This window comes from Haplochromis burtoni, unplaced genomic scaffold (genome assembly GCF_018398535.1).
Source record: "Haplochromis burtoni strain Fernald_Lab_line unplaced genomic scaffold, NCSU_Asbu1 Contig_146, whole genome shotgun sequence".
Taxonomy (NCBI): Eukaryota; Metazoa; Chordata; class Actinopteri; order Cichliformes; family Cichlidae; genus Haplochromis; species Haplochromis burtoni.
Window position 1 is genome coordinate 213,448 of NW_024582507.1, and position 27,198 is coordinate 240,645.

The 27,198-nt window shown below is 40.0% G+C and overlaps 1 protein-coding gene across 16 annotated transcripts in view; it reads right to left on the reverse strand.

Annotated features, from left to right (window-relative positions):
- Window positions 1-27,198, reverse strand: part of LOC102291253 (membrane-associated guanylate kinase, WW and PDZ domain-containing protein 1) — an 89,373-nt gene that overhangs the window by 27,198 nt on the left and 34,977 nt on the right. For 3 of the 16 annotated variants that reach the window (XM_014336600.2, XM_014336596.2, XM_014336606.2), the window contains exons 3-11: window positions 9,389-9,508; window positions 7,423-7,611; window positions 6,026-6,293; window positions 5,700-5,747; window positions 5,352-5,434; window positions 4,726-4,773; window positions 2,251-2,308; window positions 1,982-2,094; window positions 580-702 (exon numbers count right to left, since the gene is read on the reverse strand). In XM_014336600.2, the coding sequence (XP_014192086.1) occupies window positions 580-702; window positions 1,982-2,094; window positions 2,251-2,308; window positions 4,726-4,773; window positions 5,352-5,434; window positions 5,700-5,747; window positions 6,026-6,293; window positions 7,423-7,611; window positions 9,389-9,508 (1,050 nt within the window). Of the gene's footprint in view, window positions 1-579; window positions 703-1,981; window positions 2,095-2,250; window positions 2,309-4,725; window positions 4,774-5,351; window positions 5,435-5,699; window positions 5,748-6,025; window positions 6,294-7,422; window positions 7,612-9,388; window positions 9,509-25,145; window positions 26,188-27,198 lie in introns of those variants that run through there. The other 13 variants (XM_014336605.2, XM_014336607.2, XM_042224710.1 and 10 more) reach the window with 12 other exon arrangements.

Here is a 27,198-nt window from a genome sequence, read left to right on the forward strand (position 1 = left end):
CAGTACTACTTCCCATCTCACAATAATGCATTGATGGTCGAGGTACACATTTTTCTTCAATGCTTTGTATAATAACAGAAGTTGGGAAATTGGCAAGATTTCTTAATCCCCGACAAAGGAGCTGTTTTCTCGGAAACTGAATGTTCTATGAAATGTACCATTTAAGGCTATTAGGTGGACTGCACAGTATTTTGTACAGGATGTAGTTTTGGGACTCTTAAGAACGCATAATGAAGAAAAAAAAAAACAGTAGTAAAAGGCTATTTCTCAGCCAAAGCTAAAAATTCCCTAAACAAAGACATGAAATCAGTTCCAGAAAGCTTTGTGGATTGGTTTATGATCATATTTTTTTCAGTTTGCACACAATCTTCAGAAAAACAAAGTCCAATTTTGCTCTATTGTAAACTGTATAGAATCCTTCCAAAAATTGCTGGATTCACATCCAGATCCAAATGGACTCCAAAAATTACCTCCTGAGTAACGCCACCCACAAACAGACAAAGAAAAAGCAAGCTGAAACAACTCTTTTGAAAAAACAAAGAGTAATAATATATAAAGTCTATAAACATAATGATTTACGTTTGACTCCTGTAGGGACAGGAGGTAGAGCTGGTGGGACCTGTGGGTCCCTGTAGGTCTCCAGATGGTTTGGTGCGTAGTTTGCCAGTGGAGCTGCTGCAGAGGAGTGCTCCTCTATCCACTCTGCACAGACACATTTGTATCCAAACGTTAATCCACACACGCACGACACAGAGGTGTATTTACATGCCACACATGCACACAGAAACACTTAACAGCAAAATACACACAAACACGGAGCTGAAAGGAAGTACTATTCATACTTATCTGCACTTCTACTAGTGTTTTTTTGTCGTGTATATCATACTGTTGATCTCAGCAAATGTTATGCAGCAAAATTATATCCGTTGTCGCAAAAGCGTCATATTACAAACACTTTACACAGTCTGAGTGTTAGTACTGTTAAAACAAATGAAAACAATTAATAGAAATGGATGTTGTTACTCTGTTATTCTTTGACTTACATCATGCAAACTGTGAAATGCAGTTATCACATTTTGTGGGTTGTGGAGCGTGTGAAGAGTAATGTTTTCATGCAGTCAGTGGCACTTTTAAAAATATGCTGAGTTACTTATGAGTGAGTCACTTCTGTTCTCCGATGTTCTTATGGACGTACAGGCAGCTTTTAAATCACAGCAGTTGTGTCTGTGTTGCGTTGCCATTAGACTGTCTGCCACTGTATTGAATTTTTTGCGTACCTTGAACAGCAGTGACTTAAACTGAGTTGATCATATCTGAGTTTGAATGAATAAATAATAGACAAAGTTTACTTCTGAGATGAAAAAAAAAGAAGAGATACTGGAACCAATTGAATTTGCTCGTGGATTGGCACAGCTAAGAAATAAGAATAGAGCATATGGCTATAAAGGCAGAATACTGTTGCATTAGTATAGCAAGCAGGCCAGTTAATTTGCTGCTAATATACTGCGTTTCAATGCATTTTATTACTGTTAGTGCATCATCGTGAGCCCTTATCCTCATGCATGTATCTTTGCCTCACCTCTTTCAGTCTTTTCACCCTCGACTGCCAACTCAAAGTTTTTGAATCTCTAAAGCAAACATCATTCTTGCCTTTTCATGGTAATGCAGGATAAATGATCAAATACAAAATGGCACTTATGACTATAAATCACATAAATTAAAACCTAAACATCAAAGACAACCCCTGGCTTGGGCCAGTTCTACTTTTGTGAAACGTCCTTATGAGAATCCATTTTTAATCCTTTGGATTTCAGTAACAATAATATATATTTATATTGCCCCCCCCCCGTTAAAGTCGAATTAATTCAGAGACAAGAAGTCTGGCCAAAGCCCTGGATAGCAGTGGACAAACTATAAGGACATGACACTGACAGACATGAAGAAAGAAAGAAATGGTGCCGTGCCAGGGCAGGAAACGAACCTCGAATATACCGCTCACCTTCTGGAGGCTGCGGCTGTTGCTGCTGCTCAAGGATTTTTCGACGCCGCGCCTCCCCCACCGGGTTCTCATATTGAGTCTTCCTGTTTATATGACTGAGACAGAGGGCGAGAGGGAGAGAGAACAAGATAATAACTTGGAGACTGATTAGTCTCAGATTCACTTAAGCAGAGAAGAGATTTGTAAAAGGGTGTTTCATCTGGAGAAACCCCGTTTGTCTTTGCAAGCTGCCAATAAGGAGATTCACTTACTCTACATAGTACACCCCATACACTGGGTCATCTATCCTCTCCCATCCTGGAGGCAGCTCTGAAATAGAGAAGGTACACAGCATTGAAGACAAAAATTACATTTTAGCAGAGCTCAGTGGGATAGTTTGGTTTGGGTAACACAGTCTTTCAGTCCCACAGTTATAGGAGTAAAACTATTTCACTAGAAAGGACACGCTGCCTTTATCCCAACAATGGATTTTAACATACATGCCAAAAGGGGATGAAATTGTACTTTTGGTTTTGTCCTGCTGAGCACTGAAAAACACTTTTCATCGTCCATGTTAAAACTTCAGCTTTATTACCAGGGGTGCACATAAGTGGTCGCAGCTGCACATTCGCTGTCAAAATAAAAGACACGCACCAGATAAGAAGTTGCAACGCGCGTTTGCGTACATAAGATTTTCTGGAGGAGGACAGACATTTGTTTAGAACTCTTAAAGATGTCGAAGAAGCAAGCTCCTTTAAGCAGTTACTTTGGTGTTCCTCCACCTCCAAAGAAATGCCAGAAGGAGTCCGAACAGCAAAAGAAGCGCGTATTCTTGGAAAAGTGGTTGCAGAAGGTGAGCTGGCTTCAAACAAATGATGAACGCACAGAGATGTGGTGCAGAATATGCTGTGAAAATCCGCAAACGCGCGTTGCAACTTCTTATCTGGTGCGCGTCTTTTATTTTGACAGCGAATGTGCAGCTGCGGACCACTTATGTGCACCCCTGGTTATTACTTTTTGTAAAACTGTGCTTGGAGCACAAACTCTTCTCTTTTCCCTTTACATCGTAAGGATTTCAATCCATGGGTACCAGTAATAAAGTATTATTAAATAATAAGCTGGATCTCTCTCCAGCTGCCTGTAACCAATTTTAACATCCTCATTATGGCCAAAACACAATAACTGAGAAAATAACACCAAACAGCTTCAAACAAGACCGCAAAGACATGTGGCTACAAATGTAGTCTGACCATTTAATAAATAACTGAAAAGCATGATGCAGTTATTTTGCTAAGTATTACCATACATTACATCACTACCTCTGTGAACACACCCCTACACATTGTACACAGACCTAACCACATTTCATGACCACGCGCCTATTAAACTGACATGTTCCCATTAAGATGTTGGCATCTCAGATCTCCTATCTCGCTGTATTTGATTTCAGACAAAAGACATTACCTCCTTGTGTTCCTGTGGGCTTCTCTGAAGTCCAGTAAACACTTTTATAAGAGTCTAGATTTCACAATCAATAATCACAGACCGTCTGCATCTGAGCAGCCTGGAATAATAAAGGCTCGAAGCCAGACATTCAGAGTCTTGTTTAAGACCGAGCTTGCGTTCCATTGCATGGCTGTTTGTGTTACTTGCAAATGGGATGAGAATCAGCAGCTGAGCAATTTGCCTGCTTGCGAGAAAACTCTGAGTGCATATATGTACCTGTGTCCCCAGTGAAACCTCAGTATAACGGATTACAAATGGTACTAGTGCACTTAGGGCTAATAACTCTTCTTGTTCATGCAGTAAAATATCACGTTTTATTGCATCCGATGCAGATTACATGAGTCAGATCTCCTAAAACAAACAAGAATCTTGGAAAAAAATTCAGGTCCAACAATAGCATACAGTATATTTCAGTATATAGATAGAAGAGCAAGAAATATAAAACCCAACAGCCAAAAATCGACATGTACTAAGATGCAAGTTATGATGGTACACTGGACAGATTTATTTGCTATCCTTGAACTGACGCCATCTTCACTGCACTATTCTCACATGGGTGAAATCAGACATTACACAGGCTTTGTAATTTGGAGCGGGCAGATTAAAGATTGAACATCCATTCTGATGTATTCTTACTAATAGTTCTGCTTGATAATGTTGTGAGATATTCGAGAGAAAAAAAAACATTTTTTTCCACAAAATCCAGTAGAATATATTATGGTCATCATCCCTCGCCACCCATGAGATGAAAATATAACTTTGCATTAGAGCAGGGGTGTCCAACTCCAGTCCTCGAGAGCTACTGTCCTGCACTTTTAGATGCATCCTTGTTCCGACACACCTGTATCAAATTAATAGCTTGTTATCAGGCCGTTGCCAAACTTGATGGCATGCTGAAGAGGTAATCCAACCATTTGATTTAGCTGTGCTGGAGCAGGGATGCATCTAAAAGCTGCAGGACAGTAGCTCTCGAGGACTGGAGTTGGACACCCCTGCACTAGAGCATCATGCATGCTTGTTTTTTTGTTTTTTTTAAAAAAAAACAACTCATTTAAACCCTTGCAGCTACCTTTGCTCTAAACTAAATTAATATATCTTCCTTACAGAATTCAGGGCCTTGCATTTGAAACAGATGCCCAATTAAATTTCCTCTTTGAGATGATCAGTTTTGAATGGCATCTTTGAAATAATATAATTTTAATATAGCAAAACATCCTCCATAAAACCTCCACAAACCTTACCTAGATCACTCTCCAGGTCTTCTGTATGTATCCCTTCTTCTCCAAGGACAAAGCAGGATGAAACAAAGAAGAGAAAATGAAGAGAAAAAAAAGGGATGATAGCAGATGGAAGGTGGATCAAGGATGCAGGAATCCAAAGCAAATAAGGAATGACGTGACAAGTCAGAGAAAGACAAAGGAAAAGGGAAAACCCTTAGAAAAAGACTGACTTGGGCTATAACAACATCTCAAAATGCCCTGAGAAATCTAGTGAGACTTGGGGTGCCATTCTAGATTTCACCACTTGATGGGGTAATTATGCAATTTGTGTTTGGAGTGAGCTGTAAACAAAGTGTCATTTGGAATTAATCAAATGTTTTTTTCTGTTTATTTTAAAATTATGTCAGGTTTTGATGACAGTAGAACTAACAACAAGACAAATGTAGCACATTCCAATTTCTAACAAATCTTTCAATCAAAACCAAATGAGTGTACTAAAAACAGCACCAGAAATTAATAACAGCATCACAACAATAAACAAGAGGAGCCTCACTTCTGAGACCCCGAGCATCCCCTGCTGTTCCTGAACCACTACACAGGAGTGTGGATGAACGCTTTGATTTAATAAATGAGGAATAGAAGCTTACCATCATCGTCACACTCTTCCAGCGGTCTGGAGGCTCTGTCTCTACACCGAGGATCCAGCCATGATGTGGTCTTTGTATTGTGGCTGAGAGGAAGCAAACAAGAGAACCGAATAATTCAACACAGGCCGTCAGACTGACATATAAAAGCACAGCAGGGGGACACGAATGCATCAATGAGAATTAGGAAAAACACGTCAGCAAGTTTACAGCGGACAGAAGGTGTGCTGCAAACACAAATGAAAAGAACAGAGAGGCACAGCAAGGAAATAAACAGTAAGCGACCTGACTTTTCCCTCAATTGTTAAACAAGAACATTCTGTAATTCAGTGATAGCAGAAATGAACATACAAGCTCTGAAAATACACAGCCATGTCCTGGTGTTGTGCCTTTGCCGTGCTGCAGAGAGGACAGAGAGGTGGAGGTAGTCAGGTGATCAGGATGTGATCTCCTTTTGAGATCGGGACATGCAGGGATTAACAGGAAAGCAGTAGCACCCAGGGGGCTGGGCAGGTTGGCTGGGAAGGCCTAAAAACCAAATCAAGTGGGAAGACAAGCAACTGGACGAACAAAAGGGATAATAGTGCAGGTAAAATGCAGAAAACACCGACTACAGCGTGAGCCATGGCCAAAAAAAATGTATAAACAGGCGGCGTCGAGAGTCTGCTGATACATACTCTATGAAGTAAAGTTCCCCGTTCTCAGTATAAGCCATCTCCCAGTTTTCAGGCAGTGGTCCCAGCGGGTCTTCTGGAGAGACCTGTGGTTCTGCAAGGGTTTGCTGCCCGCTTTCTGCGGTAGAGGTGGCCGCATTGTTCAGAACACAGGATAGAGCATTGTCACGTGCAGGGTACGGCCGGAGAATGCCGCTGCGGCTCTCATCCTGGTCGTTAGGGTTACCTGTGCACAGCAAAGGAGAGGGAAAGAGACTACGTACTAAGGATCCTGGGTGACGTAACAACAACACAGCACAACAACAGAAAACAAACAAAATAATAATCACATTTCATGCATGCAGGAAAGGAAGAGATTAAAAAAAGCAAACATGCTCAGTCTTTATTCTCTTTAGACCACATCAGGCAACTCTAGCCACACTAAAGTGCTAGCACTTCTCCCTTCTTCTGCTTGGTTCCCGCCCATTTCTAGTGTATTGAAAAGGGTCACGGGAATATGCTAATTTCCTCAGCAACTGTCTCTCAAACTCACTTTGACCCCCACCCATTTTACCTCTCTGCCCACAGGCCTTTTTCTCCTAAAGCTAGTCAATCCCAACCCCCATTCCCATTCCTTCCCCAGTTTTGGCCAAATATCCTCCACCACTTCCGTGGGCTTTTCAGGGTTGATCAAATGCAAATTCAACACTCTGGCAGCCTAGCAGGGGGACACAGAGAGGGCATAGTTTCACAGGATCAAGTAAAAAAAACAAAAACAAAAAACCAAGACACCATGTCTTGCACTCAAAACAGGATAAACCCCCTCAGAAGAAAGAAAATCGTGAAAAACTTTGGCTCATTCTTTAGTTTTTTTTGTTTAGGAATTAGTTTATAACGGCAGCTAATCTCTTGACATATGCTGAGAATCAGCAGGCATAAACATGATTTCAATCAGCCACGGGACAAATATTCAGAATTGGTATGTGAGTAAATGTTAGGGGCAATTTAGTGAGAAAGCTTTAAAAAAAAAAATAGTGTAGTTATTGAAACCAGAGCAAGGTGGTGGCAAGGAGAAAATTCTGAACACTGAGTGCAGTTTGTAATCTAAACCTTCCCCCACTACACCCCTCCTCACAGGCAGATGGCAGTGTTTGGAGGCTCACAGAAAAGGAATCAGCATCACAAAGACATGATGTAACCGCCAGACACCCATCACCGTACAGCAGAGGAGAGGATAATAAACATACACACATTATCTCTTTCCTTCTGTGTTCCTAATCTTGGGCACATACATGTTTACCGAGACACGCTTAAACAAACATCCAGTGGAGAAGAAGCAAAGCACACGCGGGGAATGCTACACATGCAGAAACCAAGAAAGCTGGATTTCCAAACTTTGGGATCGGCAACGTTGCCCTCACCTGTAAAACTGTTGTTCATTTCCGTGGCCTGGTCGTCATCGTCGTCGTCAGCAGGCACTACGCGGGCGTTTTGCATGTCATTGTAGGACTTCGTGCGTGTTGGGGTGGACTGATGGGAGCCTGCATCACTGAGAATCACTGTCCCAATGATGGGCTGCCTTGGCGGCTTGGGGGTCCCATAATAGTTACCTAGGCAACAAGGAGGACATTAGTATGCTTGAGAGAGACGCAGAAGGAGGGAGAGCGAGAAACAGAGAAAGGAAGACGGGGATAAAAATGAAAGAGTTGGGGACAGGAAGATAAGCAGGAAGAGCATCTATGAAACCTCCTAATCTTACGCTAGGAGGAAAAGACATAAAGCTGGATCACAATGTGACTAGAAATTGCAGAAATAAGAAGCTGGTTGGAAAGCTAAAAGATTTTAGTTTGGATTTGAGGCTTTAAAGCATAGCGATCAAAACTGTGGACCAGCTCAGCACACAGCTTGTTTTAGCCACTTTTTAGCTCCAAAAAATTGTTTTGGGGAAGTGGGAATCAATATTACATCCTTGAGTATGTTTTTAGTATCGTGTGACAAGCTACTTAGTGTTTGATTGTCAAAGATTAAGCAAAATCTAACACAAACAAAGAAACAGCTTGTTCAATGTAACGCTGGTCTGATCACAAGGTCTGGGTTTTGTGGGAAACTGAGTCCTCAAAGTACTCTTCAAGTTAGTACATAATGTATATGCTGTATAGTGTTATGTACACCGCATAATGCCAGTGTGAACTCAATAGCCATACATTCAATCAATTAACTACTCTGCAGTTGAAACTGGCCAGGGGAACCAGTTAGCGCAGCTTTGCATTAGAAAAGAAAAACAACTGAACTAGCTCCGTCCATGGGTTACAAAAAAAAAAAAAAAAAAAATCCCGCACCTACAAGCCTATCTGAGATGTAAAAGAAAAAAAAAGCAACTGACGGTAAACAAGAACCACTTCCAGCCATTACCAGAAGCAGTGAATTATTGCTTGCCTGCCTGATAAAAATATACTCATTGTCTTTCTTGCAAAACTCAATAAATCAATACAGTATGTTACACCGCGCAGCCAGTTTGATGAGCTTTGACTTAAGACTGGAAGCAGGGAGAAAAGGGTAACCTGCCCTATCCAGAGACAAACTGCAATTCTGAATTTATGCTAAGCTGAGCTACCCATGTGGATTCTATAGCTTTACATTTTCATGCATGTGACCCGTATGACTCTTCTATCTTTAAACTTAAAAGGAAGACAAGAACATTTGGCAGATGGTCAAGCCATCATTTAAATTTGGTTATATCCCCTCCCTTCATTTCAACTCTTCGACTAAAATCAAATTTTAAAAAAGTGGCATTTTCTAAAGTTATTTCTATAGTTATATTTAGAGACATTTGAACATCTCAAACAGATTTTGCTGAGAATCAATCATCCAATCTTCATCTACTAGCGTGGATGGCCACAGCCTCCTGTGGATAGGTATTTGACATTGTCTGCGTGATAGGAAGAAACGTGCCAACACACAGCAGAGTCGGTGCCAAGCAGATTAATGTCGTAACATTCCCTCCCAACCAAGCCCATGCACACACACACACAAATCTGTGTGCATAACACACTGCCTTGTGAACAAGCACGCACGCGCCCACAACAACGCACACAAACACACAGGTTTGTGTTAGTATGAGACTTAGCGCTGCACAGCACCGTCCTAATCAGAGTGAGAGGGCCAGATGTGGAGTGACCTGCTGTCTCCTGATGCATCTCCTCCCATCATGCACTGTATAATCAGAATCAACTGAATGCATGCTTTTGTAGCCTGCCTACATGTAGGAAACACTGATGGCTGCTACGCTCATTGTATCTGTGGAGAATGAGAACACCTGCGCAATCATGAGTCACATGAAGTGCCAGTTATGATCATTATCATCATCATCACCCTCCTCCTACTCACCTTCATATGTTCCTATTTCCAGTAGCGTGCCACTCTCCTCAAGTTCTAGGAACTCCTCCACAGACAGGAAATTGTAATCCACCCCTGGGACCTCTCCGTCTCTAGGGGGGCGGGTTGTACCTAGGGGTAGGAAAAAAAACAAAATAAGCTGCTGAAGTCAACCCTTATCTTTAGGATAGAATGACAGTAAAATAAGACTTTTCCTCCTTGCACAACATGTTCAATATACTTCTCTCTCTCAACTGAAAAATCTGTCATTAATGTTAGAAATGCAGCCAGCGCTGCAAGATTCATTCAGCTTTTTGAGATGATGACCAGCCACAGCAAAGTGTTCTGAAATGAAGAGGGTGTGATTGTAATTCAGAGCCATCACTGGCAGCGCAGTGTCTGTTGAGTGGCTGTGAATATTACGTCAGGAAATTAAATCAAGGCTTTGCATCTTGAGCCATCGCTCCGTCTCATGGGAAAGTGCTGCCCGCTAAGATGAAAAAAGGTCACCTTTAGCAATACACTAGTCCTGATAGTGTTATCAATCTCTCAATTTCTTCATGGTGAGTTTGAAATTGTAAAATGGACTGACTTAATACTATTAGAGTCGTTTTGCCAAAGGGATCCTAACTAAATTATTATCGATTGTTAAAGCATGCATGCTCACTGCTTGGAAGCTACACTGCATTTTGAGGTGCCGTTCGGTTTAACCGTAGTACAACAAATGCCTTTTAATTTGAGACAAAATAAAGCTGGAGCTTATACCTGAAAGTCAGTATATTCAGAAAGAAATGCTCATTAGAAGTCTGATCATTGTCTTTCTTGCTGGCCCAACTGCCCTGAGCCTGATCTCCTGTTGGAGTTAATGATTAGCGGTTTGCTGTGTTTTACTTTGTATTGAGAACACTTTATAGGAGGAAGCTGACACCAGACAATGGAGGCAGGGGCCATTGTGTCTTTGACTTTATTGAAGGGAGATGAGATGACGTGCCAGATGGTTGATGGAAGTTGCAACCCATCTGTGATCAGTACAGCAGCATTTACATACACACAGCAGGTACTGCAAAACCCGGCTTAAACAAGAGACTTGAATGTAACACGCAAGCCTTGCACCAGTGTGAAGCACTGCAGGCCACATTCAGTTGAACCTCACTGAATTAAGCAGGAGTTCAAACTTGAAAAGAAATCGCTACCTTGTAACACAACTGAAGCTATCAGTATAATCCCTCAGAACTGCTTGTTGGATGGTTGAATAGTTTCAGATTAATTAACACTAAAAACAAACTGTATATTCAATCTGATAATGCACTCACTACTAACATTACTACTTACATTTAATCAAGACTGGACATATAATATAGGTGTATGGGCAAAAATACAAATGTTAATCTCTGTCGTCAGGGGATCACTGAATTGCTTTTGAGTTGACGGGTGCAGCAATTGTGCTTCTCACATAGTTTAAAGTCACTGTTCTAGTCGAGCGAGGAGTACAAAAAGACCCTTTCATGTTTATTTTCCTCAGCCCATGCAGTATGCAAGCACGCATCCTATCCCTCAAGGTGCATCCAGCCCACAAACACCCTGTAATAAACAAGTCTTTACCAAGCACTGTTCAGTCCCACACCTGCCCCGCAAAGGAAACGCCGATTCTTTTTTGCTTTCCTTTCTGCCATTTTGAAAATGATACTCGAGATAAATAGATAAGGGAGGAGGAAATTTTATTACACAAGGCTGTCTAAGATTTAAACCATGAGTAAAAATACTCACATGAAGAAAACATGATAAATCATCAAACTGTCTGTATACAGCAGCAATACACGAGCAAAGTGATGCTTTTTATTCCTCTTAGTGGATCACGATAAGATGAAAGTAACCGTCTCTGGGAGTTTGAGTCATACCACTGGGTGGTCCCATGGTGGAAGATGATGTTTCTGAGGCTCGGTGTGCTCTAATGACACTGTCTGCTGAGCTGGGAATGGAGCTGTTATTCAGGGCTATTCCCCACAGTAGAGAGAGCTCTGATAGGCTGACTAATTCTGATGTGCCCGCAGTATAAAATATTAAAGCTTTTGTTACATCAGCACACCATCATATATAAAACAACATTCTCTTAAAATATTTTTGCCTTTTAAACCCCATGAGTGGAACTGCATCAGTAAAGTAAGGACCACTCTTATTGCTTGCGAGCAATCCATTCCCAAAATGCCATCATATTTGGGTGCATTCAATAAAGTCGCAAACATAAATCCCCATGCACCGGATCTCAATCCAAACAAAGTCACCGTGGCTCACTGCTTACTTACACTGTAGTCAATTAAAGCAGAAACTATAAGAAGAATTTTACTGGAAATTTATAGTTTACATTTTTCACACCTAAACTAATTCTGGAATGAAATTAATCAATTAAATAAACAACATCTAACATTTAAAGGATCTTTTGTGACCAGCATCATCACGCTTGGATCTTTTAGTAGCTGAATCACTGGTCAGTGTTATCAGCATTATAAATGAGCAGAATTAACAGGTGGAACGATCTGAGACGGCCGTGTCACAACCAATGTTGCTCCAGGACCATCACTGCAACTGAGGAATTGCAATGATGTGATGTCTTGTTTATAATGGCTCAGGATAAAAAGACTAGTCAAACACTACAGTACGGATGAAAAGCCTCATCCTTAAACTAGTTGAGTACTATCCCAAATTTTGGGATAAATAAAGTACTTATTACCTTAAAAATAATGTAAAAGTGTCATGTAGAACGCAACTACTGTGTACTGGACAGTGCACTACAGAGGGCAGCACAGTGGTTGGCACTGTTGCCACACAGCAAGAAGGTCCACCATCAGGCCGGGGTCTTTCTGAGTAGAGTTTGCATGTCTTCCCCGTGCTTGCGTGGGTTCTCCCCAGGTACTTCCTCCCACCGTCCAAAGACATGCAGTTAAGGGGGATAGGTTAATTGATTAATCTAAATTGCCCATAGGTGTGAATCTGTGAGTACGAATGGTTGTCTGTGTCTTTATGTGTTAGCCCTGCGACAGACTGGCGGCCTGTCCAGGGCGTACCCCGCCTCTCGCACTATGACAGCTGGGATAGGCTCCAGCACGCCCTGCGACCCTGGAAAGGATAAGCGGAAGCGAATGGATGGATTATTAATCTAGTGACCAGGGAATGGGAGTCAAGTTAACAATTATCTAATGACACAGCTCCACAGTTATGCCTTACAAACTTACACCAGCTTAAGTTACCAGAAAAACAGTCACTTTGCCATTGTCCTTTAATCCTCTGCTCTGAAATTTATGATGTAGTATTTTTTTATTATTTCCACAGCCATGTGAAAGTCTGTGTCCCTCTCAGTGAATAATAATCAACAAGAAGCAGTCAGTGCTTTGCATGTTTTAATAAAATAAACAAAGGTCGCATTGTTAACGAATACAGTGATGTTTGTTTTGTCAAAATCCAGCAATGAAAAACCATACAGTACTGTAGTCTACTGTAAAAGTCATATTACAAAGGAAACATTTTATTAATTCCTAAAGGAAAAATGCCAAACATTTCCTGTAAATCCCGTTTCACTATAAAGGAGCTTTACTTATTAATTTCAGTGCCTAATACCTTGATACATTCAGAGATATCTAAATATGACAGTGAAATCCAGTTGACAGTTGACAAATTAATATTGTGTGTTCGTTTACATCGCCATGTTTCCCCTTTGCTATTCCACAGAACAAATTACTTTGCAAAGCTAAGATTTAAAAACTCAGCATCTGACAGTCTACTTGATGAGGAGATTTGTGCTCTTAAGAATCACTGATGTCTTTCTAGAAAAGTCTATTCCACCAGATCCATAAACAAAACTAAAGGCATTTTATCAAGTGTAGGAAATAATCCCTGTTGAATAAACAGCAGCACAGACAGCTTCAATGCTTTCACTGTAGTAGGACAGTAGCAGTGATGTCAGACTCAACTCTGAATTATCAGTGTGGTCAGTGTCTATTTTCTCTGTCCAGTTAAACAATGACAGTGCCATGGTGAGTCCTGACCCCAACTCTGATTAACTAACTCTGTAGGCCATCAATGGACTTTGTTGTTTTACTGTGAGAAAACTGCCTGTACAAGCATGGATGGCAAATAAGAAACAAGCACATTTGGAAACGCCTTCACTTTTAACACTAACATATACAAGTTGAGCCACTATTTGCTCAGTGAACATATGAAAAAGTGCATGTAAATACTCTGTCTTCACCAAGTCTGGTACAGAGGGTGGACATAAACACTAACTCCTTATAAAAAAATAAATAAATCAAGGCAGTACAGCAGCACAATCCAAAGCTTAAAGCTAAACAAATGGATGGATGAGCTCTCTCGACAAACATTATAAGCTTCACAAACTCATTGCACTATTGCAAGACTATACAGTGGATTAAATTTTTGACTTCACTACTTTTTCCCGTTATCATCATTATTTGTTAATAGTGATACCATACTGGCAGTGCTTATATACATTTTCTAAGCTTTGCTTTTTGTGCTACATAATTATTGTAATTTGCAGCAATAAGCATTAAAAATGGCTTATGTAAAACCTAAATCTAGCACAATGCGTTTTGTGCTACTCATAAACAACACAGTCGTAGCATTATATAACAGTGACGGGCTGAGACTGTTTTTTAGACAGCTTGTTCCCGATAGAGAGGCTTCATGTCAGGCTTCAAGTGTACACAGGAGCTCCTTCAACAGTAACTCAAACATACTAATCTCACCCAGACTGAAGCTACCACAGGGACTTGCTGCTGACTGTGTGTTCACTACTGTTTGAACATTTGTCTTAAATCCACTCAATGTTAAAAAATATATATGATGACATAGGGTTGGTTTAGTAAATTGCTAACATTGTTAATTCAGTTTTCTTTACATAGCCAATTCATAATAACATTTAAGTCAAGGTGGTTTCTATTGTAAGGTAAAGATCTTACAATATTAGAAAGAAACCCCATCAATCAGTTCTCACTCTTAGTGTAACACAGGCTGCTATTCAGTAGCGAATATTAACTGACTAACAAAGTAAGGATATGCAACAATATTTTTTTTTCCCTGCTCAGGTCAGACACACACACACACACACACACACAGACACGGGAGTTTTCTGCTGAACACACATTATTTCCCAGTATATAATATTATTTTGAGATAATGTTGAGGGTTTTATGGGTTATGAGACTGTAAATACCTTTGGAATTATGATATATAACATATTTGCATTTCCTCTAATGTCAGTTTTTAATTACAACATTTAACAAAGAAAAAAAACCTTGATATTTCTACTTTTGCAGGCTGGAGCGTGATAAGCAAGGGATTTTTACCCACTTTGAAATTTTTCACAATTCCTTGATTTTTTTTTAAAGAGCAATTCAATGTTAGATTTTTTTTTTTTTTAAATAAAACAAAAAGCTTATAATTAATGAGAATATTTTTGATATGTTATTTAGAGCATATATGTATGAAAATCTCCAACATTATGTGTGGCGTTGTCGACTTTTTCAGAACTGTAATGTCTGTAACAGCGCATATCTTGAGTGATGCAACAGCAAATACAAATATTACTTTACCATACTTAATTATTCATAACTTCTGTATATCCCATGCATATGATATTACTGCAGGTACAACGTTAAATTATAGTACAGGCTCGTGGGACGAGTTGAGTAGCATGGTGCAGGCTGCAGTGTCTGTAACAGTAAATGATACACCTCATAGGGCTTATATGCAACACATATGTATAAATGAGATATAATTGGTTAAAACGTATCAAAATGTCTTTTCTATTATCCCCAATTATTGTTATTGCTGGGTTACTTAATATTCATTCATGTATAAAAACAGAGAATTTTTTAAAAAACAAAAGAATTTTACATGGGTGAAACGCAACAGTCGTTAATCTTAACCATTCTGTGATTCTTTATTCATCATGAATACTACTTCACAAAATTTTACCGCCTCCTCCCAAAAGGTTTAAATGTCTACCTTGGTCACATATTAGCTGAAGGTGTCTTTGGCTATATCCCAAAGGTACAAAATAGTGAACTGAAGCACTTCAGTTTCAGTTCAGCTCACGGGACAAACCCAAGATTTTAGCGGGAATAACAAACCTTTATCTAAAGCTGCACAGTGAGGGCTGAAATAACAATTATTGGAGGCGTATCCTGTGCAAATAAGCTGGGTATGCCTCGTACAACAAACAGGAAATCCATCAATTGTATTCCGTCACAGATCAGCTTTGTGTAATTTCATCTGCGTTTAAGTTCACAACTTCTGCAGCCTCCTAGCCACTGTTAATGACTTCTTTGAGGAGAGTTTTTCTATCAACACATATATGGGTTTAAATATGCAAATCTCAGCATGGTAGTAGATGCAAGAATATTGAGGTGTTTGAAAATAAATCAAGAGCGGGATACAGAGAAGTAGAAATTCATTGTGGATAAGATTTTTAAAAAAAAACTTCCAGGATGCTTTCCAGATAAGTATTTGCTTGGCTGGCATGTTTGCTCTGCAGTGAGCAGGAAATTGAGAATGTGGTCAATGTACTCAAACCATTGTAATTTTGCATCATCATTGTCTGCGGTTGAGTCATTGTCATTTTAACACCATTGCACTGTGGGGCTCTAGCAAAAATAGTCATACTTACTTGCTGTGGGCACCCTTTTTTGGTTCTATTGTGCACTCATGGATAAATTTACACATTCAGAATTCAGGCTGCTAAATATAATAGTGCACATTAAATGAAGCAGACTATACATTCAGTAGGAAATGATTTTGGACAGAGCACTAAGAGACTACTGCCAAGCAAGCAGCTGATGGTTTTAATGGTTTTTATGTTAACCATTATAGTAGATAAGCACAAAAGACAGCCAATGGGAATTAGAAATCAATGTTGCCACTATCTGGTCAAAAACCAAAACAATTAAACCAGCTGGAGATTTGATTTGATGCTGAAGCTGGATAAGAAGTGACAAGATTACCAATATTCCAGTTCACGCTGATGGAGACTTGTATTTGTCATAAAAATTAATGCAACAGTTGTTGAAATATTTCACTAAAACCAGACATTTCATTATCATATCGGTGTCAAAGTAGTAGACCGTGCCATGCTAAACATGCAGGCCTGACTGCTGCTTTCTAAAGAAGATTCTGCACAAAATACAAAAGATCAGCCAGTTCACCAAGAGTCATGTGATGCAATGTGTTGTGGTTAACAAATCACTGTTTGACTTGCTAGAACAAAATCTTTAAAAATAAATAAATAAATAAAAGTAAAAAAAAAAAAAAATCCACCACTAGATGTGGGTGGATTACAGATTGCAGTCAACTGAAGTCTGCTTCGCCATCCCTCCCAGTTCAAGTGCATAATCTGGTGGCCACTCTAGGACAAGCAAGTGGCCGCTGTTCATCTGCAGCAACTGTAGGCTGTCAGTCTGCCAATTACCTGATGTATTTACTCTGGAGGAGGCTGTAAAAAACTTTGAAAAAATTCTAATATAAGCGGATGAGTCAGTAAAGGTAATTTCTGTCTGATGATAGTGATACTGAGGCTTGTTGAGGATACTGTGAACTTTTCTATCTGTTATTTTCCACCGTTAGTCAGTGTTAGTTATTTTACTTTAGTATACACTGAAATAAGGTATAGAGCAGAACATTTAAAGCATTAGGTTTCTGTACTGTTTAAAGTGAGGTTTGGATCTTTTTACATCTTTTTTACATCATATCCATTAGAGATATGGAATAGAATCAAGAAAAATTTGCACCCATGTCACTCACCTATCCCCTTCAGTGCACTTTACATTAGTTTGAAATGAATAATTGTAAATGTCACTCTCCATTTGGAACTGTTTTTAAGAATCTTAGTATCTCACACATTTTTCTAATTCCTTATTTGTTAAACGTTTTTTGTTGCTGTGAATGGTCTGTGCCTAAAGATCAACTCCTCCACTCTTTTTTATCTTGGTTTTTCACTTCACGTAAGGTTAATTTGTCTATTTCGCTTGATACTTTTGAAAAAGTTTCTGGGTTTTAGTGGGCAGGCAATGGCAAATCACTTCTAGCTGAGGTGTCCACCACAAAAAGTGTATCTTTGCTAGCTCTTTGCAGAGTTTACAAACCAAACACATAACATCCAATCAGTACCTAGCTCTCGCTTAATGTCAATCAGCCGCTCCGGTCTGTTCCCAGAGGGAGAGGACGTACAAGGCTGTTATGACAGAGAGCATCTGCCAAATGGTGGAACAGCACAGAAGAGAATGAGAGAGTGAAGGAGGATGAAGGCAGCACAGATACACAGCACACACACACACACACACGCACAACAAAAATAATCACCTAATGGCCACGTGACATCTCTTGCAGAACAAACAACTCACACTTTCTCACTCAAACATACAACCACGCCTCTGGTTTTCCTCACATCTCCACTGTCATGTTGTTTTGGTGTTGTGATGTTGAGTGAATTGCATCTCACTCTCTAAGAAGCTGGATATGTGCATGTTTGAGTGTGTGACACGCAGAGCATCGCTAAAAGGATAAAAGAGTCCAGGCAAGCCTGTCCTCGCCTCTCCCACATCATTAACATTATCTCTGTGACTGTGCCACTGTAGTGCTGCAACACCTTTCTGTGCAATATCAATGAACTGATTAGATGACTGGCAAAAATGAATTGGTCATTTCGGATAATCAGTTACAGGTCCTTTAACAAGCAAAATCACTTAATGCTCAGTCGTTTCTGCCTTTTTGAAGGGAAAAAAAATGCTTTATTTACATGTTGCTAAATAATATTTAATATGCTGTCATATGATGTATTTTTATTAACACAGCTGTCAGTTTTCCAGAGCCAAAGGTGATTTCTTTAATCCCAAACAATTAATTAAATCATAAATCGACTGATAGATTTAATTTACAAATACACAAAACGAAAAGTTGCAAACCCACATTTGAGAGACTTAAGCCGGTAGATTGTTTTGACATTTTCACTTGATTAAATAACATTCTTGTATTTCATTAAAAAATAATTTTAAAAGTAATTTAAATAAATTATCTTAGACTTCAGTTTTATTTTTTTTTTAAATTTCGTAGATAAAGCACAACAAATTGTTCAGTAACACAAAAGTGGTCAGTTGCAGCACTTGAGCATTTAGGAAAGAGACCCACTGCTCACTTAACTCGAAGCAATCTAATGCAGTAATGCTGGATTTGTAAAGCAGATTTTTCCAGTTTGCAGAGTGATTAAATTATTGTGCAATAGACTGGATGGTATTGTTATGCGTTTGTGTTTTAATGACCTTCCTAAATAGGAAGTGAAGTACAACCATAAGAGTGTTGCGTGTCTGCCTACGTTTATCACTGCTGCACTTTGATCTAAATTTAGCTCCGATCTGTATAGGACACCAAATTAACAACAAGAACGCACATGCAGTTTTGAGCACCCACACTGACATATGCACAGAAGAAGCTGTTCTCACACATGCGCTGCAGCTATGAACTTTTCTTGACATTACCCAAGAGGGGAGCTTGGGAGAACTCAAATCAGTATGAAACGCAATCAGTAAGGACATTAAACAGTCTTTAGCTCCCTACTACAAAGTCTCTGTGAAGTCTGAGTGTGCTGATCTGTGCTGATGTGAGAATAAAGCAGGTAATACTCCAATGTATTAACAGCTAGAGTTGTCATCCGGTGCCCATTTTCTGCATGCTGAATCCAGTAGTGACAACCTGGCTGAACAAGTTATCACTTGGTATGAGCAGCTGTAAGCTGTATGTGGCCAGTGTCCCAACCTTTTTCAGCTACATAAGACAAAGATAGAGGGCAGAAGTAGCATGTAAATACATATATATAGTGTATTCAGAGTATGGACTATAAATATCAAGCTAGCAAAGCCAGCTTCTGTCCTCACTGGCAGTTCATAAAAAGCTCTGGAGCAAGGGACATGTGTCCCTGAAGTGGCCTGTTTGAGTGCATGCTGTGACCCACATCCTCACTCCTAATACTGGGCCACTCACTCACTGCTACTGAACATGCACCATAAACTGCAGGAGCATCTGAGCTGTGCTATGAAATTAATTACAGACCTTGAAGTTGCACACCTTAGAGGAATGTCCTCACCTTAGAGTAGATGCTCTGAGTACTGGAATAATTATGTTAAATGGACATCCTCGTGGTGATTCATTCACACGTATAGCAACTGTCTTTGTCTCGGAGCGTATGGTGGTTAAGAGGATGTATGCGATGAAGGCTCACAGCTCAGAAAGACTCAAAATTGTTCAAAAGAGAAACCTCTTCTCTCAGCTAGGTGCCACAAATAGAAGGAAATCGTATTATCAGCAACTATTGGAGTGACTGTGCTGGTCTTAGCATCTCCAGGCCTCTTCCTTGACATGTCTTGGCCACAAATATGATGACTGATTTATTTATATTCCACGACTTCAAGGATTACATTGGCCAAGATTATTATATTTAAGCTTTCTCATGAAGTCATACAGAGAATTGCTTTAGAGAACTTTATTTCTACATTTCACATCAACTTCCACTTCCATTTATCTTAAGTTTGACTTGGATATAATTCAGAGTTTACATTCTCCAGATTTATTTGAACACTTCTGCACGCTGTAAATGAGCTCCCACCCGAGTGATGAGCGGCAAAACATTTAGAGGCCATTTTATCTAGCTTCAGAGAAAAGCAGATTCTAAGGCCATCTGGCTTCTGAATCTTTTACAATGCACAAGGCTTAACTTTCACCGTTTTGGCAGTGAAAAATCCATATTTTTCATCTTATATCGCTCTGCATCATCAACACAAATACTGAGCTACCACCAAACCAGTGAGTGTTTGCACAAAAGTCACAGATAAACATAAAAATGGTTTGACCAGTGTAAACAGTCTTTTTACGTTACACTGTTAAAAAAAAGAGAGAGAAAAAAAGAAGAAACATTTTTTTTGCATGCAATTATGTGGCACAGCAGCCTTTTCTGCTGGCCTGATGAAAGCTATGAGAGTTTGTGCTGCAGGAGAAGCTGTTGTCTATGGAGGCTGACTAAATATTTCATTCATGTAGCTGAGTGAATGTTTGTATTGTATAAAAGTGGTTCAGGCCTACCAGGGATATCCACATTTAACATAATGCACTATACACGAGTAAAAGGAATAAAGGGGAGATCTGGTTCTAATGCTGCACTTACAAGCTAAAAATAAGGGGGAAAGGAAGTAGAGAATATCTGAAATGGACATTTTTCAAATATTTGATTTAACTTACATATTATAATTATAGTGTTTTATGGGTAGACTATGTCAGCAGCATGGTAAGGTTCTTGTGACCTGATCATCTTCCTTTGTCCAACCTGAAATATTACAAATATTGGATTTCTGACGATAAAAACTCCAAAATGATGATCTGCGATTTTTCCATTAGCATCACCATCTACTGCATAAAGAAATAAAGTATGTTCAGGTTTTCAATTAACTCACCTCAGTAATTGTTGAATGGATTTCTATGGCAACTCACTAATTAGCAAATATTAGCAAGGAAGGCTAGTGTTTTAAATCAGTAGTTAACCTAGCAAGCGTGTCTTTGGACTAAGGAAGGAAGCAAGAGTATCCATGTGCTCACAGGAAGAACATGCTAACCATGCTAACCATTCGATTTAAACCTAGGACCAAAATCTTTTTTTCAGGGGTGACGAAAACGACTTGATGGTGAACACTGTAAACACGATCTTGCTTTCACATTAGCATTTTACTCAAAAAACAGAAACAACCACTTGCATGAACTCTTGCTTATGGTGAATATATATGCCTTGGGAGGGGCAAGTTTGTGAAAGGCTATCCATCTCATGGACTGAAGAAAGACAGTTACTAAGATCTGCCTAATGAGGCCGAAGGATCGCATCATCACTGTGCTATTTTTTCAGACAACACAGCTGGAGCCCGAACAAACAACTGAAGAAAGCCACTGGGGAGATAATCACAGCAGCCAACATCAGCTCGAGATGGTTCTGGATGGTCGTAGCTAACCTCGTCAGGTATACAGGTTAAGGGGTGAAATCCTGCTTACCCCAAGATACCAGGTGAAGATATGGGTGGCTTCCCAATAAAGAGAATAATCTAGTTGCTTCAGCAATTTGTAGGCATAGCAAATAATATTTGAGGTTTACTTCACCTGTATTTTATATATGAACACAAATGCGTAGAAAAACAAAACAAAACACCAGCACAGTTTATAGATTACTGTAAATCTGCACTAAGTCTAGTAATCTATCAGTAGAAGACCCACCCAAACCCTGAATTTGTAGAATATTTTAGCTGTTTCACCTGAGACTTGGTTTGTGGTACATTACTGAAAGGGCTCCTGTGGGCCATTTGAAGAATTTTTCAAAAGCCGAAAAACAACAACATGTTTATTATTATAACAGTTTAGGATGGGCTGAGGCTGCCAAGCAAAAAAGTGCAGTTTGAAGAGTTTGTTTTCTGCTCATGTGAAGCCATCTGATAAGATTCTGCTTCTCACTGCAAAATCGTTCCTCTTTTGATGTTGTTATTTACATTGAAAGGTGAAATGCAGGATGTCAAGCAAAGTGCGAGAAGCCGACTACGTCCCGTGCTCACGTTGTCCTCTTCTGACCTTTGGGTCAGTATGGTTCAGTTACCTGGGGCCAAGATGACCTCTCTGACTGCAATTACATGACCTCAAACTCTGTTGACTTGCTGAGATCTTTTCTCCCATATATAAAATGTATATATCAGATATCAAAGACAAATGGCCAGTGACAGCGAAATCTTAATGAGTTTGTAAAATGACGCAAAAAAAAACAAAAACATTCCTTGTGTGCGCACGCCACTGCCACCGCAACAACAATCGCATCCGAACGCACACAAACACACAAATCCAGGTGAAAACCGTCCTGAGTATTAACAATAGGCCAACGGCACTTTGGTGACATCTGATACCCTCAATCGCCTTCCTGCTGTTGATGGTCTGAGGAGCTTCCACTCATTGTCTAGCAGACATAGGCAAACTTGTAGACACACACGGGGACACACGCACACCGTTTCAGCCAAACATCTGCTGTTTTTAACCCCTGCTGGTTGTGAGCGTGAGCATAGCAGGAGGGAGAACACAAAAGAACAGGCACTGACCTGAGAGCGAGATTAACCTGATGGCTGGATTTTAGCAAATTAATGTCAGACCATGCTCTGTGTTTCAGTAATGAAAACAGCAGCTGGATTATTTATTTAATTAGAGTCATAATAAAATAAAAGAACAAACTTTATATTCTTAAGAACCCAATCTTATCATACGTGCTCGTAACAGTCCTGTGTACAGCATCTAAACCACAGCGAGAGCATATTTTGGGGCATTGTTTCCAGAATAAACACACATCTTTGTGTTGATGGGCAAGGTGTGTGTTATGAAAACAGAGGCTGAGAGGTGACGTTAGAAGAAATTACATGAACATCTCAGAGCAGACCGAGCAGAGGCGGGGCAGAGAAAGCAAACAGTCGCGCAGGGAGTTAGCATGGAACTGTATTGGGCCTCTAAGCCAATTACTGGAGCTGCATTGATTGAGGGAGCACTTTAAGGCCTCATCCACACAAGTAGTCCCTTAATACACTGGTCAGATGATGGAAGCTTCTCAACCGCAAACTATGGTTAGGTGGCCATTTGCATCCATTATGGTGTGAGCTGGACAAGTCTTTAGCAAAGATAATAGGACAAATACATCATATTATAAGATATTTTTCTATTTTACGTTTTAGGAACATAATTTGAACATAAAATTAATTAAAGGATCCAGCCTCATTCTGATGCTTGAAGGCTAGAAGTTTGCTGCTGTTGCTGAGTTGGACAGGTTCTGGACCTGTTTTTTGTAGCCCTGATCAGGACCAAAATGATTTTTATGCCCCCAATCAGCACTTCTATCCCCCATTAAAGGAAATGCTGGCCCATAATGATTGATGAAGGGGAAAAGGGAGAGAATCAATGTAGTGGAGGCCCTCAGATTAATGATTAAGCAAATAGCAATCCCACTCCAGATCCTATCAGGGGCTGAGGAGCTGCTGGGAGCATGCCATGCTGTAGCAGGTTCGGTTAACTACCAGTGTGCTGGGGATGGTTCAGCAAGGTGCTGCAATGCCTCCTCCTGTCTTACACAAGAAAATAGAGGCAAAAAAGGCAAATTTGAAAAACTATCAAAAACAAATGCGTAGAGTATCTGTGTCACCATGTATGTCAGTACTATTTTTGTAGTAAAACTGTGTGAGTGTATGGATGGCTGTCAGCTAATGGGTCTATGAAATGCCAAAAAAACAAAACGCCCTCAGTAATAATGCAAAAGATTCTTCAGTCTCAGCTTCTCAAATCTGAATATTTCACTCTTCTCTGTTTTACACAACTAAATATGTTTGTGTTCTGGACTGTTTGTCAGACAGAATGCTTACTACAGGGCCTGGAGGACTTGGAAATGACATTTGTCATCTCTAGTTTTTAATATTTTATAAGCTAATATTTATTATGAAAATGGTATTAGGAAAATAACTTGGTAGCCCTGCTATTCAACCTGAACAGTTTCCGATTTATACCTTTGCTTATTTGATTTTTGATCAGATGGTAACATTTTAAATAAAATATGAAACCATCTTCACAACTGATGTGTTTTTCCTTACAACTATTAATGTTTAGATGAGGTTGAACATTTAAGACGTCAAAGACCTTAATGCTGCTTTCATGAAATATGGAAAAATCATGCTTTCACAAGAAAGTATTTTACCAGCACAGTGTGTAGCACTTTTATTTTATTGGGGCTACAATAGAAAGTTTTCAAACAATACCCGGCCCTTTACTTATGAAGAGGCCAGGTTGTGTATCAAAGAGCCTATTTATTTAATTATTATTAAACATAGAAAAGGTTTCTCGCTGTGATTGTTTCAATAAAGGAATGACGGAGTTGCCCATTAAAGAGAAGCAGGCCAGACACACAATGCTGCTGCTGCCCAGCACAACAGGGCATTCTTTCAGCTCGCGCCACAACAGTCCTCACTGCCGAGTCCAGCCACTGCTCTCCTGCTGCTTCCACAGCTCCCTCCTTTTCAATATGGGGACGAAGAATAAGGACTGAAAATGAATAGTGGGCAAGCATATAAAATCTGAAGCGTTATTAGCTATAAATCTAATGAAATAACATTAAGATTTCAGTTTGGGGTTTTTGTGGGTTTTTTCGCCTTCTACTAGAAACCGGTGCAGAAATAAAACCCAAAATTGGAAAGGAAGAAAGGAGCTTTCATTTAAAAGGCAAAGCTGAGAGGAGAACAGATTAGCTAGTGCACAAGAAAGGGTGACTCAAAGAAGGGGAGAAATGGAAAGGTGGATGACAGAAAGAAAAAGATGTAGCTGCAGGAGCCAGGGGCAGGGCAAAATGTCCTCCTACGGTAGTGTGTCAACAGATCAGCGTTTAAAGTGAGCCGCTAATCAAACATCAGCTCAGACTGACAATAATGCATGTGTGTGCGATTAAGAGAGCCGCCGTCATCAAAGACGCACAGCACAACACATCACAGCTTATCAATATCACACCACAAATCTGCATAAGCACCGGTTCCCACAGTCTGTTAAAAATCCACCTGCCTGCATTTCTGCCTCTGTGTATCCATCTATTCTCCCCACCCACATCTCTTTCAACGTAATCCCGGAAGACACGGCATCATTCCCAGGAGAAGTAGTAAATGTCACAGATTACCTCTACGCCGCTGCTTCTGTGCCCGTTCTCTCTGGTTATTCCACAGAAATATTCAAAAAGGTAAATCCAAGCAGGATGAATTCTGCTTTTCTTGCTCCATCCAAACCATCCATGGATCATCCAGCTGTCTGTGAGCAAGTGCTAGCTCCCAGCTTGCAAACTCATTCAGGCAGGCAGCTAGTAGGCAGCTGCCGTTTTTCTTCAAAGCTCCACAAGCAGAGCAAATTAGAGGTCCAGCCCAGCTTAGAGGCTAAGCCAATGTGAGCTATTCACACTCCAGTTCCTGTCTGAGGCCAATGGCTGCAGCCCCACAGCCCCTTGCATGCTCCCGCCCACTGCCTCTCTCTCTCTCTCTCTCTCTCTCTCTCTCTCATCTGCCTTTCTGTTCTATCCTTCTCCAGCTATCTTAGTCATAAATATAGACTCTTGGCATTACCTAACACATGGTCCCTCGTGATATACAGCCAGCTTTGTGCAGGTGCCTTGACTGAGAAAACCTCCCTAAGGTTGAACACTGGGTTAAAGAAGGGAATACAGCACAGAAAGATGAGAGGGGAATACAGTAGAAGAACAATACTACATATATTGCCACATATAGTCTACTAAGTGCTTATGTACGGCGTTTGGTGGTTGGATCCGTTTACTATCCTTTGACCAGACTAGTCCGGAGAGGCTTGACTTAATTAGTAACTTTCAGGGATTAAGCTCCTAATGGCTGACCAAAGGAAACCTTTGTAAGCACAGGTCTGTACCTGTGCAGACATGGACTGCTGCCCAGGCATCCTGACCACAAAACCCCGGAGCATCCCTGAGGGAAGAGGACTGCAGCTTTTTGTTCGGATTCACTTGGTCCAACTTCAACATAAGCCCTCATTGTACCACAACTAGAAGTAAAAAAGTAACTTATAATAGCACTGCTGCAGTGAAAAATTAGTGTGAGTTAGAGAAGATCAAAAGCACTCGCTATATGCACACTGAAATGAAACTATAGCAAGCAGATTAGCCTAGTTTAGCTTAATGACTAGGAGCAGGAAGGCTCATTCTAAACAGAGATTATGTCTAACGGTACCATATACTCAGAATAATATAATATTATATATATATATATATATATATATATATGATGAATATAATCACATAAATAATATAAATAACTTGTTTATTGTGTACAAAAATCAATGATTTAAAGGATTTCAAGCCAACCTTGAAATGTAATGTTTCTAAAAATAGTTCTAAAAACACAACCAATTTGCCATATAAAACTGTGCTCATCACTTACACTTTGCAAAATGGACAAATGCACTACTCAATTAACCAGTTACGATATAAAAAAGAAAAGCCCTCAAGGAGGTTTGGTCCATTTTTAATATGTCATGTAGTTAATGCACCAGTCGGGCAATAATCTGGGTGCAATTTGACAACAACTATGGCTTTATCATGAGTAAGGGAGTGTTGATCCAAACTCTGATACCGTAATCTGAAGATTGATTTTATCTGATTGTAGAGATTTTGAGCCACAGTCATGGTCACTGCTTGCAGGAACTGGCTAGCTAGAATGTAGACTAGCTGGCCACCACAGCAGATCCAAATCATCACGAGGCAGACAGACACAGACTAGTCTTCATGATCACAACAAAGAATCCTTGTTCAGCCAGTTTATTTACACAATTTAGTTCATTGAACTCAAAAAGTTCAAAAGAGGTGTCATTGTCACACACAACACTAACAGCTAACCAGCTAGCTTGACTGCCAGCTAGTCAAAAATATTCTCTAAACACACAAGCTTTTTTTTCCTTCATGTGAGGCAAAGGGCTCTACTTTTGCTGAAGTACGAGTCTAGTCTGAGCATGCAGGGAGTGCAATCACCCCGAGCTAAACTGAGAGAACTACAGTACATGAATACTTCTACAGTTAAAGAACAAGCTAGTGGTTCAATAATCAGGGCCTGATCACCTTAACTTGACCCGAGTGACTGAGACTAGCCTCTCAACGGTTTTCACATCCTTACTTGAGTATTCACACGATCAAAGCATGGCCGTCTTACATGGATGAG